The following is a 16711-nucleotide window of genomic DNA, read 5'->3' on the forward strand; positions in this document are numbered from 1 at the left end:
CCTGGAATTAAAATGGATTTAATTGGGATTTTTACCATTTGATTTACACAACATACTTAACACTTTGAAGGTGCAAAATATTTTTTATTGTGACACAAAAGTTAATTAAACAAAAAAAAAAAAGACATTTGTTGGTTGCAAAAGTATTCACCCCCGAGTCAATACTTGGTAGAAGCACCTTTGGCAGCAATTACAGCTGTGAATCTTTTTGGGTAACTCTCTACCAGCTTTGCACATCTGGATCCTGCAATTTTTGCCCATTCTTGGCAAAATTGCTCAAGCTCTGTCAAGTTGGATGGGGACTGTTGGTGAACAGCAATTTTCAAGTCTTGCCACAGATTCTCAATCGGATTGAGGTCTGGCCTTTGACTGGGCCATTCTAAGACATTCAGGTTTTTGTTTTTAAACCACTCCAGTGTAGCTTTGGCTGTGTGTTTAGGGTCATTGTCCTGCTAGAAGGTGAACCTTCGCCCCAGTTGAAACAGGTTTTCCTCTAGAATTTCCCTGTATTTGGCTCCATCGATCTTGCCCTCAATCCTGACCAGTTTCCCAGTCCCTGCCGATGAAAAACATCCCCATAACATGATGCTGCCACCACCATGCTTCACCGTGGGGATGGTGTTCTCAGGGTGATGAGCAGTGTTGGCTTTGCGCCACACATAGCGTTTTGCGCTAAGGCCAAAAAGTTCAGTTTTGGTATCATCAGACCAAAGAACCTTTTTCCACGTTTGCTGTGTCTCCCGCATGCCCTTTGGCAAAATCCAAATGGGATTTGATATGGGTTTTTTTCAGCAGTGGCTTTCTTCTCGCAACTCTTCCATAAAGCCCAGCTTTGTGGAGCGTCCGGGTTATAGTTGTCCCATGGACGGTTTCTCCCATCTCAGCTGTGGATCTCTCCAGCTCCTTCAGAGTTACCATTGGCCTCTTGGTTGCTTCTCTGAATAATGCCCTCCTTACCTGGTCACTGAGTTTTGGTGGACGGCCTTCTCTAGGCAGAGTCGCGGTTGTGCCATATTCTTTCTATTTTTTAATAATGGATTTAACGGTGCTCCAGGGGATGTTCAAAGTTTGGGATATTTTTTTATAACCCAACCCTGATTGGTGCTTCTCCAGAACTTTATCCCGGACTTGTTTTGATAGCTCCTTGGTCTTCATGATGCTGTTTGTTTAGATATGCTCTCTAACAAACTCTGGTGCCTTCCAGAAACAGGTGTATTTAATCTGAGATCAAGTGACACTTTAATTGCACACAGGTGGACTCCATTCAACTAATTGTGTGACTTCTGAAGGCAATTGGTTGCACCAGAGCTTATTTAGGGGTGTCACAGCAAAGGAGGTGAATACTTATGCAATCAAGACTTTTCAGTTTTTTATTTATAAATACTTTTGAAAAATATGTGGATTTTTTTCCCCACTTTGACATTATGGACTATTTTGTGTAGATCAGTGACACAAAAATCCTAATTAATTCAATTTTAATTCCAGGTTGTAACACTACAAAATGTGGAAAAGTCCAAGGGGGGTGAATACTTATGCAAGGTACTGTATATATATATAAATTAAAAAAGAGAGGAGATTGTATAAAACAGCATCTTTCAATTATCTGACATGCTGACACAATCCAAGAGCTTTTTATTAAATCCATACACAGACATGGGCACACTGCATTTATTTAAGCAAGTTTCATATTTAACAGCTGCCACCTGTTTCACAACTTACTGTTTCAGACACTTTGTTGTGTTCCTTGATAATCTGTATAACAAAAAACTGCATTATGCACTACACAGTACAACTTACCTCGATGCAAATCTGAACCTGTTTTAAAAAAAATCCTGAACCTAATTACAAGCCCTGTTTATCTTTATGCAGTACATGGTATATATGGTATATTCAGAAAATATATATTTGTATAGTTTGTAATAATCTGGGGAGTATGTTAGATACGATATTAAAATTCACTGTCCACACTAAATTTGTATTGGAAAGAGTTTGCTTTATTTAGCCCACAAAGTAAAATGCAACTTGAAATTTGGTCACACACTTGGCCAGTTTGCTAGTCTATTTCATTTTTTCTTGCAAAAGCTTTTTTTTTTTTGGCAATTAAAGCAGAGAAGTTTAATCTAAATGTTTCAATGCATACAAAAATGTAACATTTGACTCCAAATAAGTTGCATTTTGTATATTTTAGCTATGCAGTATTACAATTTAATAATACATACAATATACAGTACCCAGTTATAATGCGGTTGTCAGGGTCCATAATTAGGAGACCGTGTTATTTGTGTTTTGCCACAACGAATTTTGGCATTTTTCTTCCCGAAATGATTTACAATGCCCGCAAGCCAAATTAATATTGTAGCGTACGGTTGAAAATGAAGGAAGGAGACACATACAATTTGCAGGTACTCAAATCCATGATTTACTGGGATGATTATTCCCGGTCCCTGTTAGTCTTGGCCACACCAAAAACAACAGTCTTGCACTCTGACACAGCAGCACATTCACACAGCAGCTTGTCTCACTCGTCTCTGCCTGCGCTGATGTGGGCACCCCCCTATATGCTTTTATGTGCCCGCCTCCCTGTTGACGTTCCTGCAGAAACCAAGCGAATAAAGCAGTCTAATTCATTGTCTTTAGTGCAGCCATCTGTGGAGTCAATCTCATCAAGAAAACCTCTGTTTTTCTTTGTCATTTATCCATCCATGCAATGTAGATTCTGCAACATTTATATCTTTTGAAACTGCTGCTTGAGTTTCATCTTTTCTTACTCTGTCCACCGCATCAAGTTTCATTTTAACAGAGAAAGATTTTTGTTTTTTGCTGTCTGCCATGAATGGACTGCAGAGGGTTAAGCTACTGGGGATAAACCGTTAGGTTATTATCACAACCCTGGTTCCCTGAAATAGAAATGTAACCATTACCTAATGGGTATTTAGCCTAAAGACCCCAATACCCAGAATAAGATATATCAAAGCTGCATGTAGTGCCTGTGATGTAGTCGTGCCCACCCCCAAGGTCATAAAAAGACTGCCGACACAAACATAATTTTTCCTTCAAGACCTTCCTTACTGCTGCAATCATAGACGCAGCGAACTTGAAGGTTAATGGTTACATTTCTATTTCAGGGAACCAGGGTTATGATAATAACCTAATGTTCCCTATAAAGTACGAAATGTATGAATACCAAAGCTGTCGCAAGGCAATACTGCAGACCAACTGGAATGCTACAAGGCTAAGCCAAAGGCCACCTTGTGCATTACCATTAGGAACCCCAGTACAAGCAGCTAGGGCTAAAAAAATTGAGGGAGAAACTCACCTCTATGTCTATTTGTAAGGGTTGACCCGGAAGCCACCCTTAATACTTTAGTTCCAAAAACCAGGGTTTTGTGGATCCACGACCAAAGTCTGTAGAACCTAGTATTATTATTATTATTATTAGTTTATTTAGCAGATGCCTTTATCCAAGGCGACTTACAGAGACTAGGGTGTGTGAACTATGCATTAGCTGCAGAGTCACTTACAATTACGTCTCACCCGAAAGATGGAGCACAAGGAGGTTAAGTGACTTACTCAGGGTCACACAATGAGTCAGTGGCTGAGGTGGGATTTGAACCGGGGACCTCCTGGTTACAAGCCCGTTTCTTTAACCACTGGACCACACAGCCTCCTCCTAGTAAAGGTATGGGTAGTAACCGACACCGCTGCATTGCAAATGCACAGGAACTAAGTGCAGCTTTGATATATCTTATTCAGGGTATAAGGGTCTTTAGGTTAAAATACCCATTAGGTAATGGTTACATTTTGTACTTGATAGGGAAACACCAATTTAATTGACCTACTGTACTGGAGGTCATGGCTGTGCCCTAAAATGACACTAAATTATTAATTACTCACAAATCAACAATATACCTACGTAATACATTTTGTAATGGCCTTACATCTATAATTCCCATGTTTCTCAATATATGCCACAATCTCCACTCTAGAGCATTCTGAACTCGGCAATGTTACGTACATAAAATTAGTTTGTAAAGGTGTTTTACCCTTAACTCCATCTTGTGCCAGGGCTGCTTTTTAGGGTTTATACCAACAATCTTGTTCATCTTGGCCATTTCCACATAAGCTTCATGACCCTGACGGAAATAGTACACCTAGAAAGCAACATTTTAAAAGGTTACTATCTTTCACAATTTGACTTCCTTAACTAAATCAATGTTATCAATATTTAGTGATTTCTTTTTTTTCATATAACAGTATCTCTGATTGACATGTATAGCTTAAAAAGTGAGCTAAAACAGAATTTTCTTGCCATTTACATATTTGAGGAATATACAGGCCTGATCTCCTGTGATGCAAAATATTTGCAGGGTGGCTGGAGAATATACATTTATTTATTTATTTATTTATTTTAACAAACACATTTTCAAAATAATGCCCACTTAGATGAGTCTATTTTAATTATTTAAAAACAGCAGACTTAATACCACTGCCATCAAACTTCTATATCTGTACCACATCAAATGATGCATGGCTAGAGGCCATTTATTTAAACTAAGTGCTACCTCATCTCCCATCTGTGGTATGAAAGGGCATCTCCGAGGGACAGTGTCTGTGATCCACGGTGAAGGCAGCCATTCCTCCAGCGTCAGACCTTGTTCTTGGAACTCTTCCGCTGGAAGTCTCTGAAAAACAAATTTACAAAAGTGTGCAATATCTGTGATACACGGTACTGGATTCAAGTTTGGTTGACAAACCTCATTATAAAACTGAAATGTCTCAAATATGTTATTGGTTTTTATACTACATTTATTCATATCACTGAAAAATTATTGTCCTTATTAAATGAACACAAAGCCTCAATACTAGGCTCAAAAACAGCCACAAATTTAAATTGAGGATTATTGGCAGCTTGGTTAAACGGAATAAAATTAATTAACCAACATTATTCTGTAATACGTTACACTAATAATTAATCTAAAAGGGATGGAATTTTGAATCATCTACAATTAAACAATTTTGTTTGGTATATTCGTAAAGATTTTGAAACCCACCATGCCAGCAGTTAACTATAAATTGATGTACATTTAATATGTGTTTCCCCATTTGTTTTGTTTTTTGTATTTATTTTTACATGAAAGACAGTGTTATCTAAAACGACTATGGCATTTAAATACTCACTTGGTGCATACAGACTGTCTCTTGGGTTATTTAATTGGCGTTTACCTTCATTCTTCTTTCCTTTGGCTTCTTTTTCTTTGGTAATGCACCATCTTTGTCTTGTTTTTCTTTCTTCCTCTCCTTTTTGTTCTCTTTTTCTTTTTTCTTCTCCCCATCCTCCTCTGAACTGCTTGCATTTTTCTTTTTTTTGTGTCGAACAGTTTTCTTTGGTGGTTGCAGGTTGATGCCAGCGTCTGCTGTCCAGTCAGAATAATCACTTGTGTAGTCACTGAAACACAAAACTAAGAATGAGAGCCTTGAAAAACAGGTCAGATTTGGCATATTAAGTTGCACCTTACACACGAACAAAGAAAACTAGATATCTAATGGAAATCACGCTGCAGCAGTAATCTATTTGATACACACCAATCGTGTTTTCAAAAGGGATAGAGCTACAGGCAGCAGAACATTTTGTGTGTTGTTGTGAGACAATGCCATCACAATTGTTTTTAAAAAAAAACATACTTTGCCTAGGACAGCCATTTGTCTTAAGGTTGGTTGTCACAGGCATAGATACATTAGGTGGTTAATTAATGAGAATTGACGGAGAGAAGTCCCACATTCCTCTCAAAGGATCAGCAATAGCATACCATTAGTCTTTAAATCCCTGTGTGGCAGTGTGCCCCACCCCTGTGTGTATTTTATGTGTTTATATGTTGCGTGTGGTGTATTAAATGTTGGTGTAGATGTATTGGTGCACGGGATATAATGTGGGGGGGGTGGCACAATCACTTCACATGCAGAGTAAAAGGGGTATTTGTATGGAAGCACGAGAAATAGTTCACGTGCAGATGTACCGAGATTCCAATTGAATGATTAATTAGCAATCCAATCTCGGTACAGCTGCATAAAAGGGTGAATGTTTGAGTCACTCGGGTTGGATGTTCAGGGAGAAGGTACGGGGAGAGAGAGAGAGAGAGAGAGAGAGAGAGAGAGAGAGAGAGAGAGAGAGAGAGAGAGAGAGAGAGAGAGAGAGAGAGAGAATTAAGAATTAAAGGTAACAATTGCTATCGTGCTGGAGGGCCAGCACGATACTTGTTATGTGTTTAGTGTTCGTCCCGTTTGTTAGTGTCTGTCTGTTTTGGCCAAGGTGCCATTTTGTTTTGTGTCAGTGTTTTTGTTTTGTTTAACCTTTTATTTTTATTTGTGTTAATAAAACACTGGCGTGCCGCAGCGTCTCGGTTTCGCCCACAATTACTGTGTGCTTTGGTTTCATTTCCTGGCCTGACGTCACCCCTACAGCCAGCCTGTTCACACCCTGCTATTTGACTTCAGTGACTGAATGTTGAAAGTGTTTTACATCAAGTCTTATACTAATCCCTTTAATGCTCCTTTAACAGTCTTGGCCAGTGCTCCAATATATATGACCTGGAGTTCCATGAGCTACGAGGAGGGTATATCAGAACTCCACCTACCTGGAGCTGCTGCTGTCACTTGGCCAGGCCTTCCCCTCCTCTTCTGATGTTTCACCACTTGCAGGACGAACTTCACCCTCCTGTCATTACAAATATAATTCTGTACAATTTAGTTCATGAGGGCATTGTCGTTTACTGCTTCTGCAATCGCCAGTTATTCTTTTATTCAGCCTTTCAATCTACAAACAGATGCTACTTGTAAATGCTCTTTTAAAACACACTGCTGATTGTTCTGATATTATTATTAAATCAATGGGGCGGTAGTATACAGGAGACTTATTCTGAACACAAATTAGTTGGCTTATGGCCTTGAAGGGTTTAGTTTGGACAAAGTACAAGTGCAGACATAAACTGAGAAATGTTACGATACCAATCCGCATTAATATATATATTGTATTGAAGAAGCAATTACAATAGACCATTCACTTCACACACCCTATACCCAATATTTAAAAAAAAGACAAAGCAATGCCAATGCCATTAAGCCCAGAACACACTGCCCGATGCATCTCAATAGAGGAGGTTGCATCGCAAAAACATGTTTGTGAGTTGGCATCACACACTGCCCGATGAAATCGCAGGAAGGGATGCACAATTTGTCCTGAGAGTTGTTCACAGATTATTTTTTTTTACAATTTAAAATCGTGCTGAATTTTATATACATATATACACACACACACACACGAGATCAACATATATATGTGTGTGTGTGTGTGTGTGTGTGTGTGTGTGTGTGCGCGTGTGTGTATATATATAAAATTTCAGCACGATTTTAAATTGTAATATACATATATATATGGGCAGCAGTGTGGAGTAGTGGTTAGGGCCCTGGACTCTTGACCGGAGGGTTGTGGGTTCAATCCCCAGTGGGGGACACTGCTGTTGTACCCTTGAGCAAGGTACTTTACCTAGATTGCTCCAGTAAAAAACCCAACTGTATAAATGGGTAATTGTATGTAAAAATATCTTGTAACAATTGTAAGTCGCCCTGGATAAGGGCGTCTGCTAAGAAATAAATAATAATAATATATATAAAATAAGATCAACCAATGGAAGATCTGAATTTCTCCGCGGCAGTCCAATCTTAAGTGAGCGGCGGCAGGACATAAACAGTTGGGTCTTGAGTAGGTTTAACCAATGGAAGAGTGTGGCGAGGTGCACCGCCCCTGTGCGTATTTTATGCATGTATGTAGTGGTATATGGAGTATGGGTTATGTAGCACAGGTGATTTAAAATGTATATTTGTATTTAGGCACAGGGATTGCACAATCACTTCACGTGCAGACTGTGCCTGCTCAAACTGAAGGCGGAAACGAGTGTCGGGAGGTGAAGTTAAAGAAATACAGTAAATCATAACATTTGCAAAGTTTGGTTGCACTGGTTCCTGCGGGGTCCGAATGTATAAAGGAACAGACAGATAAACTTTCATCTTTATATATTAAGATTATTTTCATTTACCCCAGTGCTGTCTGTGTGTCCATCTCTTCGGGGTCTGACGTCCAAGTAATATTTAGAATTGCTTTTTACAAATTAAAAAATAAAGCCAGACAACGGAGACATCGTAGTCAACTTGGTTACGAAGCAATTTTCAAGAAGAACTTTCTCAGAAAAATTAAAGTGAAAAAAGGGAGGTATATACGACTCACTGGGATATCCAAACACTTGGATATTATTTTGTACCCTTTCCCTAATCTATGCATTTGTATTACTTTATCTCTAACTTCTGTAGAATGCTCTTTGGTCTTCATTTTCCTTCAGATTCACAGCCTGACCAATGATCCTTCAACAGTGAGGTTTTTATCAAGAAAATGTGACAGCAACTTTAATGGTTCACAGGTGGAGGCCAATGGTAAGGTAATTGTGTCCTTGTTAGGGCAATTTCTTTCATCGGTGTAAACTGGGAGCTTCCACAGCACAGGGGTTGAATACTTATGCAAGCAAGATATTTCAGTTTTTTATTTTTCTTGAAAATATTTCCCAACATAAAACCAATGTCACCTTACAATAATTGATTTTGAGTTTCAGTGTTTTAAAATAAAATATCAAAACAGAACAAAATTTCAATGTACCATTTGTAATTCAGTAATATGAGAGAATTGGTCAGGGGTCTGAATACTTTTGCAAGGCACTGTAATTATATATATATATATATATATATATATATATATATATATATATATATATATATATATATATGAATGAATGAGTATTTATTACATGCCATACGTTTTCTTATTGTATTTCCTGCAAACGATTAAGATACTGGGAATACAGATAAAGGAACAGCAGTAACAGTAACAACTCACAATCCACTACATCCCATCAAAGGGCTTTTTTTTCCCATTTCAAGCACTGAATATAACCTTGAGCTCAGTCTGTCAATTTACATCCGCTCTGTTGTTTCCTACTGTTACCGGTATTAATGAAAGAGCTACAGGCAAGACAGGCAGACAGGTAACTGGCATTTCTTGACTAAACTCGTTCTCAAGGATATCGGAGTCCAAATCAAAGCAACAACAGAAATGTGAAATGATTTTAAAAGTTGTTATAAAACATGTATAGGTGGCAGTATTGTTTGAACTACCAACACGCAGCTCCATCCTGAATTTCACCAGCACTGGATTGGAATGCAAACAAAGACGCATTCAAAACTAGTCCCGGTAAGCATGTTATCCCACTCATGTTATTCACTCAAGTGAGAAAACAAAAATATATCACAAGCTAGATATACCCACTCTTGTGATAGATAGATAGATAGATAGATAGATAGATAGATAGATAGATAGATAGATAGACAGATAGACAGATAGACAGACAGACAGATAGAATTAGAGGGGGAGTGCATGCATGTCTCCAGTCATATGACCCAATGCGGTTAACTAATTGGTTGCTGACATTAAGACTTGAGAGTGGATATAACACACTGGCCGATGCGAGAGAATTGCATCGCAAAATATTAAACATGTTTAAACTTTGCGATCCGACTGAAAAATCGATCAGCCGATCCTGTAAAATCGCATCGCTTTGTCCTGGGCTTTAGCTTAATATTTAAAGTATTCAATATTTACATTCAAGGAAACGGTTATACTGGTTCTTTGAGTTATTATTATTATTTTTTTTTTTTTATCTTTTTTTTTTAATTGGTTGAATTTTTTTACAACATTAAAAATTTAAACAAAGTATACTGTTACTTCCTTGTACATATTCACCTTCCCTTTAAATGGCGGATCCCTTTATAACAACTTGGTTGCACTGTACATGTAAATCATTTTATTTGATCTAAACACTGTGTGAACCACTCAATGTTCTTTTTATCCACCAAATGTGACTATTTTCAGTTCTGCTTCCTCTACCTCTTTTCTACTCGCTGTATTACTTCTATCAATTGCAGTGTGCATTTAAGCGCATTTAAAATGTGCTCATTTTATAAACACTGCTGTTATATAAATGTACTTGTATTGAAGTACCAAAATCAATGTGTGAACAAAACACTGTCATTGTGTAAAATATGTAAATACAAATGTAAAACCATATGCTGTTGCAAAACATTACAAAATAAAAGCATTTTTGAGGTAGAAAAGAATAGGCTTGATCAGACCAAGGGAACAAGAGGAAAGCAAGTAAATGTACAACTGCACGTAGTACGTCTGGACCCACCTATGAAGAATGTGGATATTGTATCTATGTTTGCGTGGTGGCTTACCTCTGAGGAGCTGTTCTCCTCCTCGGCTGCATCCCCCTGCCTGCCAGTCTCCTCCACTGCTGCTCTCGTATGATAGTTGTGCTGGTTTACCTGCAGTCTCCTCGGCTCCCCGCCGTCACTCACAGATTCAGGTCCGTGGTTCTGGGAAGAGTCACATTTGTTTAATGAAAAATGCAACATGATCCCATCTATGCAGTCAACACTAAATTCAAACAACAACCAGATTATTAACATATTTACAGTCTCCACAAGCTTAAAACAACGCTTCTTATTGTTTTGACAACTGGCTTCTACAACAAAAGTTAATACGTTATTAAACTTCAAAACTTGTGACACGTAGTGTATTTTGTTATTGTAGTGTAACAGTTAAGTTGGTAAACTAAGCAATATCAATTGCAGCATTTGGCTGGGTCAATCTAGGGTAATTCCCCAGTGCTGTAAATGCTTTACAAACAAATTTAGTTCTAGCTTTTTGAAAGTGTATAGGTTGATTAAATGAAATTGAGCTTTTCAATATTATGAATGTACCATTTTATAACATTTTTTTTTGGAGAAGTAGGATCAGCACAAACTCCTTTAGGGGTTAAATAAAATCATTGTCCCGTCTTGTATCATGAGGGGAAAAGGAAGTACTGTTTGAGTAGGAATTACCTTAGCTTCCCTCTGAATATGACTTGGCATCGTTCTCTTTTTCTTCTCTAATTTGTAAATGCTAATCTCCTCTTCTCCCTTGGCAGTTCTCCATTTTTCCTGTTTACTGGAAATAGAAAATATTAAAAACATCTCATGTTCTTATTTGTGGAATCGTCTGTTTTGCACACCAAGAGAACGAATAGAGGGCAATTCTTCATGTATTTTTTTTATTTAAATCACATTTTATAGCAATAAAAAATAGTGAACCTGTAGTGTACTTCTTTAATTATTGTATTGTAGCAACTTTGTACTTACAGTGTTGGTGATTTTAATTGCAGCATACATGTGGCTGGTAAAGCCTTAGTCACATATATACCGTTTTCACACCTGCCTTTCACCCTTCTGCTACGATGCTGCTAGAAATCGTTCATATATGAACGATGATGTAATGGTGATGCCAATTTTTGCTTACCAAATGACCGACTTCTCCAAAGGCTTCAACAACCAATCGCAGATGGCTTTATATACTTTCTAACTTTACTTTCGTTTTGATAGACAGCAAGCGAGACAAGCTTTTTGTTTTCTGGTCGGGAGATTCGGCGAAGCTTACCAGAAACGGACGGTGCTCAGTTTCTGAAATTAAAATGATCAGTGTTTGCATATATTTTGTATGTTTCAAACATATTCTACCATAGCACTTCTCTTACACTGTCTTGTACACTAGGTATTCAGTACATATTTTACTGAAGCACTACAACTGCTATAGGTACCCTTTGTTACCACTGATAGTTGTACAGTTTTTAGGTAGGAGATCACTAAATTACACTTATTGTCTACAGAAAAATGAATTTGAGTACAAAACGTATTTTTATACATTCAAATTAGGTAAATCAATATATTTTATCGGAGTGAAAATGCTATTCTCTTAATAATCTTATGACTCTCAGCTGTTTAGAAAGGTATAATACAGTCTACAAACAAGTAGAATTGTCACCGTAGCAGAAGGGTTAATACAGTTATATTTTATATATACACATGTCTGGACCCCAACAGGAAATACTCTCCCATCTAGAATCGGGTCATCCCCATTGGTTTGGGTTTAATTAATTTTTAGAAGCCCGAAACTTTTTCACATTCGGGGTGGGGTTGTCTTGCGAATGATCCCATCGCGATGCAGAACATTCACTTAACCCAAACCCGATCTGAAGAAGATCATTCTAAAAACACAAGCAGCGAGCAGCAACATCACAGTACCCGTTGGTCTTCTAATTAAAGCTACAGTACCACATTAGCTGCGTAGTACACAACACAACAGAATAAAATAACACATCAAATATTATACCATCATATTTAGGGCAGTCAATCCATTCAAAATAAATAAAAATTGCAATTAATCTTGAGATTAAAAATCTTAAATGTTAGTTAATCTTGGTTTTAATTACATATTTAATGGATACAATTATTGCATCCATTTTATTCGAGTTGTTTTATTACTGATGCTATTATTATTAAAGTTCTTATTGTTGTCTATAAGGCCTTACATGGTCTTGGAGCTTCTTATCTTTCCCCATGTCCTTGATCATTCCCTGAGATCAGAAAACGCTGCTCTTCTGACAATCCCTAACATTCGTTTGAACTCTAACGGAGCAGGGGCATTTAGTTAAAGACCCTTGTCTTTGGAACTTGCTCCCAATTCATATCAGGAATGCTAGCACAATTGAATCTTTTCAATCCTGTTTAAAAATGTATTTGTTTGGTCCTGTTTATTTGTAGCTGGATTATATACTAGACATAGGCTTTTTTATGTTTCTTTTGTAAAGCGCCCTAGAATGCTTGCATTGAAGAGCGCTATAGAAGTTAAATTTGTATTGTATTGTATACAGTATAATTTCAAATGCATTAAGATGAGTAATAAACTGACTTCATTATGATTTAGCAGTTGGTTCAAACAATTTAACAGAAAAAGCTGGAGTTTTTCTGTATAATTCTGTGTAAATAAATATACAACTATAAAGGGGCAACAATATGAATCCAGAAATAGGACAACAGGTTTTTTTATGCTGGGCTGTTTTTTGCATAATAATAATAATAATAATAATAATAATAATAATAATAATAATAATAATAATAACAACGACGAAAACAACACAAATTTAACTTCTATAGCGCTCTTCAATGCAAGCATTCCAGGGCGCTTTACAAAAGAAACATAAAAAAGCCTATGTCTAATATATAATCCAGCTACAAATAAACAGGACCAAACAAATACATTTTCAAACAGGATTGAAAAGATTCAATTGTGCTCGCATTCCTGATATGAATCGGGAGCAAGTTCCAAAGACAAGGGTCTATAACTAAATGCCCTGGCACTGACAGAGTTCAAACGAATGTTAGGGATTGTCAGAAGAGCAGCGTTTTCTGATCTGAGGGAACGATCAGGGACATGGGGGAAGATAAGAAGGTCCAAGACCATGTAAGGCCTTATAGGTAATAAGAAGTAATATTAACTAATAATAATAAAACATTAACAACAACATCACTAATAAAACAAACTCAAATGACATGGATGCAGTAATTAAATATGCGATTAAAACCAAGATGAAGATTTTCACTGTACACTGTAGCATTAAAGTTTAATGTTTATTTTGTGAAAATATTTGAAATGACAAAACAGTGGACATACTGCAGCAACTCTGAATTGTATTTCACCAATCAATAAATATGTTAACTGCATTCTTGTAATGCCTGTAATTTTGCCCCCACCCCCCACCATATGTTATAAGATCTAAGCCAGAGAGGACTAGTCCTACCTGGATATGCCTGGAGGTAGCTCTGGTACCAGCACTCTTCGACTCCAGGCTACAAGGTCTCTCTCAGTGGCAATTTCACTCCTCGGTGCATTGCTGTGCATCTGTCGTACCCCTTCAATCTGACCACTGCGCCTCAGCCCCACATTGGGTGGTGAGTGCACCTCTGAGGAAGAGCTCACAGAACCTGAGGAGTAAGAAACAAAATGGGCTCTAGTTCTTCTTTGCAAGAAAGCAACACATTTCACTGAGAGAAATGCATGACTGCATGTGGCGGAGTGTCCCGCCCCTATTTATTATTATTTGTATTTTTGTTTGCGGCGCGGGTAAAAGCGCCGCGTCTTTTGTTATTATATTTAAAAACCCCGTGAGGATGCATGGCTGATCAGCTACTGATTATTTAACTAGCTGACAGTCATGCATCCTTACCAAACGCGTGCAGACTCTGGCCGGGGGATAATAAGATAATTACCAACTAGTTAAATCCCTCGGCCAGAGTATATAAACCAGCAGCACTCTGCACTCGGGGTTGAGAGTGTAGAGGAGAGTACGGGAGAGCGGAGAGAGAAAAAGCAACATTAACAAAACAATTGCTAAGACGTGCTGGATTTCCCAGCACATCACTTACTTGTTTGTTTGTTCATTTGTTTGGCCCTTGTGCCCTTTTGTTTTGTGTTGTGTTAATTTGTTTAATATTTTGTTTATTAAATACGCTGAGTGCACTAACACTCAGCTTCAACCGCCCATCCACTGTTTGGTTTGAGTTACTTCCTGGTCCGTGACGTCATCCACATCACCACTGCGAGCCAGACTGTCACATATGGTGTCCTGCGTGGGACAAACAACGCCTCCAACAGCCGGACCAGGATTGAAAAGTGCGTTTTTTTTGTTTGTTCGTTTTTTTTTTTCAAATTAAAAATGGGGAAAAGTAGCCGGAGGAGAAAGCAGCAGCAGCAGCAACAACAGCAGCAGGAGGCGCAGCAACATCAGCCTTACCTTGCCACACTGGATATCTGCCTCACCTGCCTGAAGGGTGAGGAGTGGTGCTTCGCGGTTGGTGAGGTTGGGCACGTGGCACCAGACCAACCCCCTCCATGGCAGGAGAAAGAGGAGCCAGAGCGTCCAGTGAGGGAGGACCTGCATCCTCCAAAGAGGACGAATGCACTCTCCTCTGAGGGAGTCTGGGACTGGCTGGTGGAGCCGGGGAGGGATTATGAGGAAGCCCTCCCTGCAGTGATCAACCTCCTGTGGGCAAGAGATGGGGAGCGCTGGGAGGCCTGGGAACAGCAACACCACCCAGCTTCCCTCCCAGACATCGCAGCCATGGTGTTCAACTACCTGGCTGCGGATATGGGAGAGACCCTGCTGCTGCCATCTCCAGCATCAGAGGGAGAGGAGCCATCGCTGCCGTCTCCAGCGCCAGAGGGAGAGGAGCCATCGCTGCCGTCTCCAGCGCCAGAGGGAGAGGAGCCATCGCTGCCGTCTCCAGCGTCAGAGGGAGAGGAGCCATCGCTGCCATCTCCAGCATCAGAGGGAGAGGAGCCATCGCTACCGTCTCCAGCATCAGAGGGAGAGGAGCCATCGCTGCCATCTCCAGCATCAGAGGGAGAGGAGCCATCGCTACCGTCTCCAGCATCAGAGGGAGAGGAGCCATCGCTACCGTCTCCACCAGCAGAGGGAGAATGCCTGCTGGTTTCGCCTCCACAGCCTGGGGAGGAGCCCGAACGTCCTACGCCCGAGTGGGAGGAGCCCGAACGTCCTACGCCCGAGTGGGAGGAGCCCGAACGTCCTACGCCCGAGTGGGAGGAGCCCGAACGTCCTACGCCCGAGTGGGAGGAGCCCGAACGTCCTACGCCCGAGTGGGAGGAGCCCGAACGTCCTACGCCCAAGAGGGGGGAGTCGGTGCGTCCACAGCCCAAGAGGGAGGAGTCGGTGCGTCCACAGCCCAAGAGGGAGGAGTCGGTGCGTCCACAGCCCAAAGAGGGGGGAGTCGGTGCGTCCATAGCCCAAGAGGTGGAAGTCTGCGCTTCCACAGCCTTAGGACCCAAGCTGCAGTCCCAAGAGCCAGAAGGGGAGGAGTTACAGGCTCAACCCCCTGAATTTTTCTGGGGGGGAGAAGGGCAGGATGCTGGTGTTCCCCAGCAGCCTCTATTTATGCTGCTGAAGGGAGCACGGCACACACCAGCCCAGCCGCCACAGCAGAGGGAGCCAGCACCGCCACAGCCTCCCTCTGAGTGGCCAGCATCCGCCCCATCGCCTCTGCCTCCACCACCACCAGGAGCAGAGCAGCAGGAGCTGCCTCTGTCTCCACCACCACCAGGAGCAGGGCAGCAGGAGCTGCTTCTGTCTCCACCATCACCAGGAGCAGAGCAGCAAGAGCTGCTTCTGCCTCCGCCACCTCCACCAGCAGAGGGTGAATGCCTGCTGGTTCCACATCCACCGTCGTGGGAGGACTGCTTGCCCCTCCCACCTCCACCAGCAGAGGGTGAATGCCTGCTGGTTCCGCCTCCACCGTCGTGGGAGGACTGCTTGCCCCTCCCACCTCCACCAGCAGAGGATGAATGCCTGCTGGTTCTGCCTCAACCGTCGTGGGAGGACTGCTTGCCCCTCCCACCTCCACCAGCAGAGGATGAATACCTGCTGGTTCCGCCTCAGCCGCCGTGGGAGGACTGCTTGCCACTCCCAGCTCCACCAGCAGAGGGTGAATACCTGCTGGTTCCGTCTCAGCCGCTGTGGGAGGACTGCTTTCCCCTCCCACCTCCACCAGCAGAGGGTGAATACCTGCTGGTTCCACATCCACCGTCATGGGAAGGACTGCTCCTGCCCTGCCTCGCACCACCCAGGGATGCCTGCCTCGCATCGCCTGGGGCTGCCTGTTCCACATCGCCTGGGGTCGCCAGGGATCCTGCTTCGCCTGGGGTCGCCAGGGATCCTGC

General features: G+C 40.9%; 1 protein-coding gene across 1 annotated transcript in view; it reads right to left on the reverse strand.

The window, feature by feature from the left end:
• LOC117402897 (PH-interacting protein-like) overlaps window positions 1-16711 on the reverse strand; it is a 106442-nt gene that overhangs the window by 41909 nt on the left and 47822 nt on the right. The window contains exons 19-25 of the mRNA XM_059024145.1: window positions 13779-13962; window positions 10987-11092; window positions 10336-10476; window positions 6633-6712; window positions 5224-5446; window positions 4563-4682; window positions 4044-4151 (exon numbers count right to left, since the gene is read on the reverse strand). Of these exons, the coding sequence (XP_058880128.1) occupies window positions 4044-4151; window positions 4563-4682; window positions 5224-5446; window positions 6633-6712; window positions 10336-10476; window positions 10987-11092; window positions 13779-13962 (962 nt within the window). The remainder of the gene's footprint in view (window positions 1-4043; window positions 4152-4562; window positions 4683-5223; window positions 5447-6632; window positions 6713-10335; window positions 10477-10986; window positions 11093-13778; window positions 13963-16711) is intronic.

The sequence above is a fragment of the Acipenser ruthenus genome, chromosome 5, assembly GCF_902713425.1.
Source record: "Acipenser ruthenus chromosome 5, fAciRut3.2 maternal haplotype, whole genome shotgun sequence".
Taxonomy (NCBI): Eukaryota; Metazoa; Chordata; class Actinopteri; order Acipenseriformes; family Acipenseridae; genus Acipenser; species Acipenser ruthenus.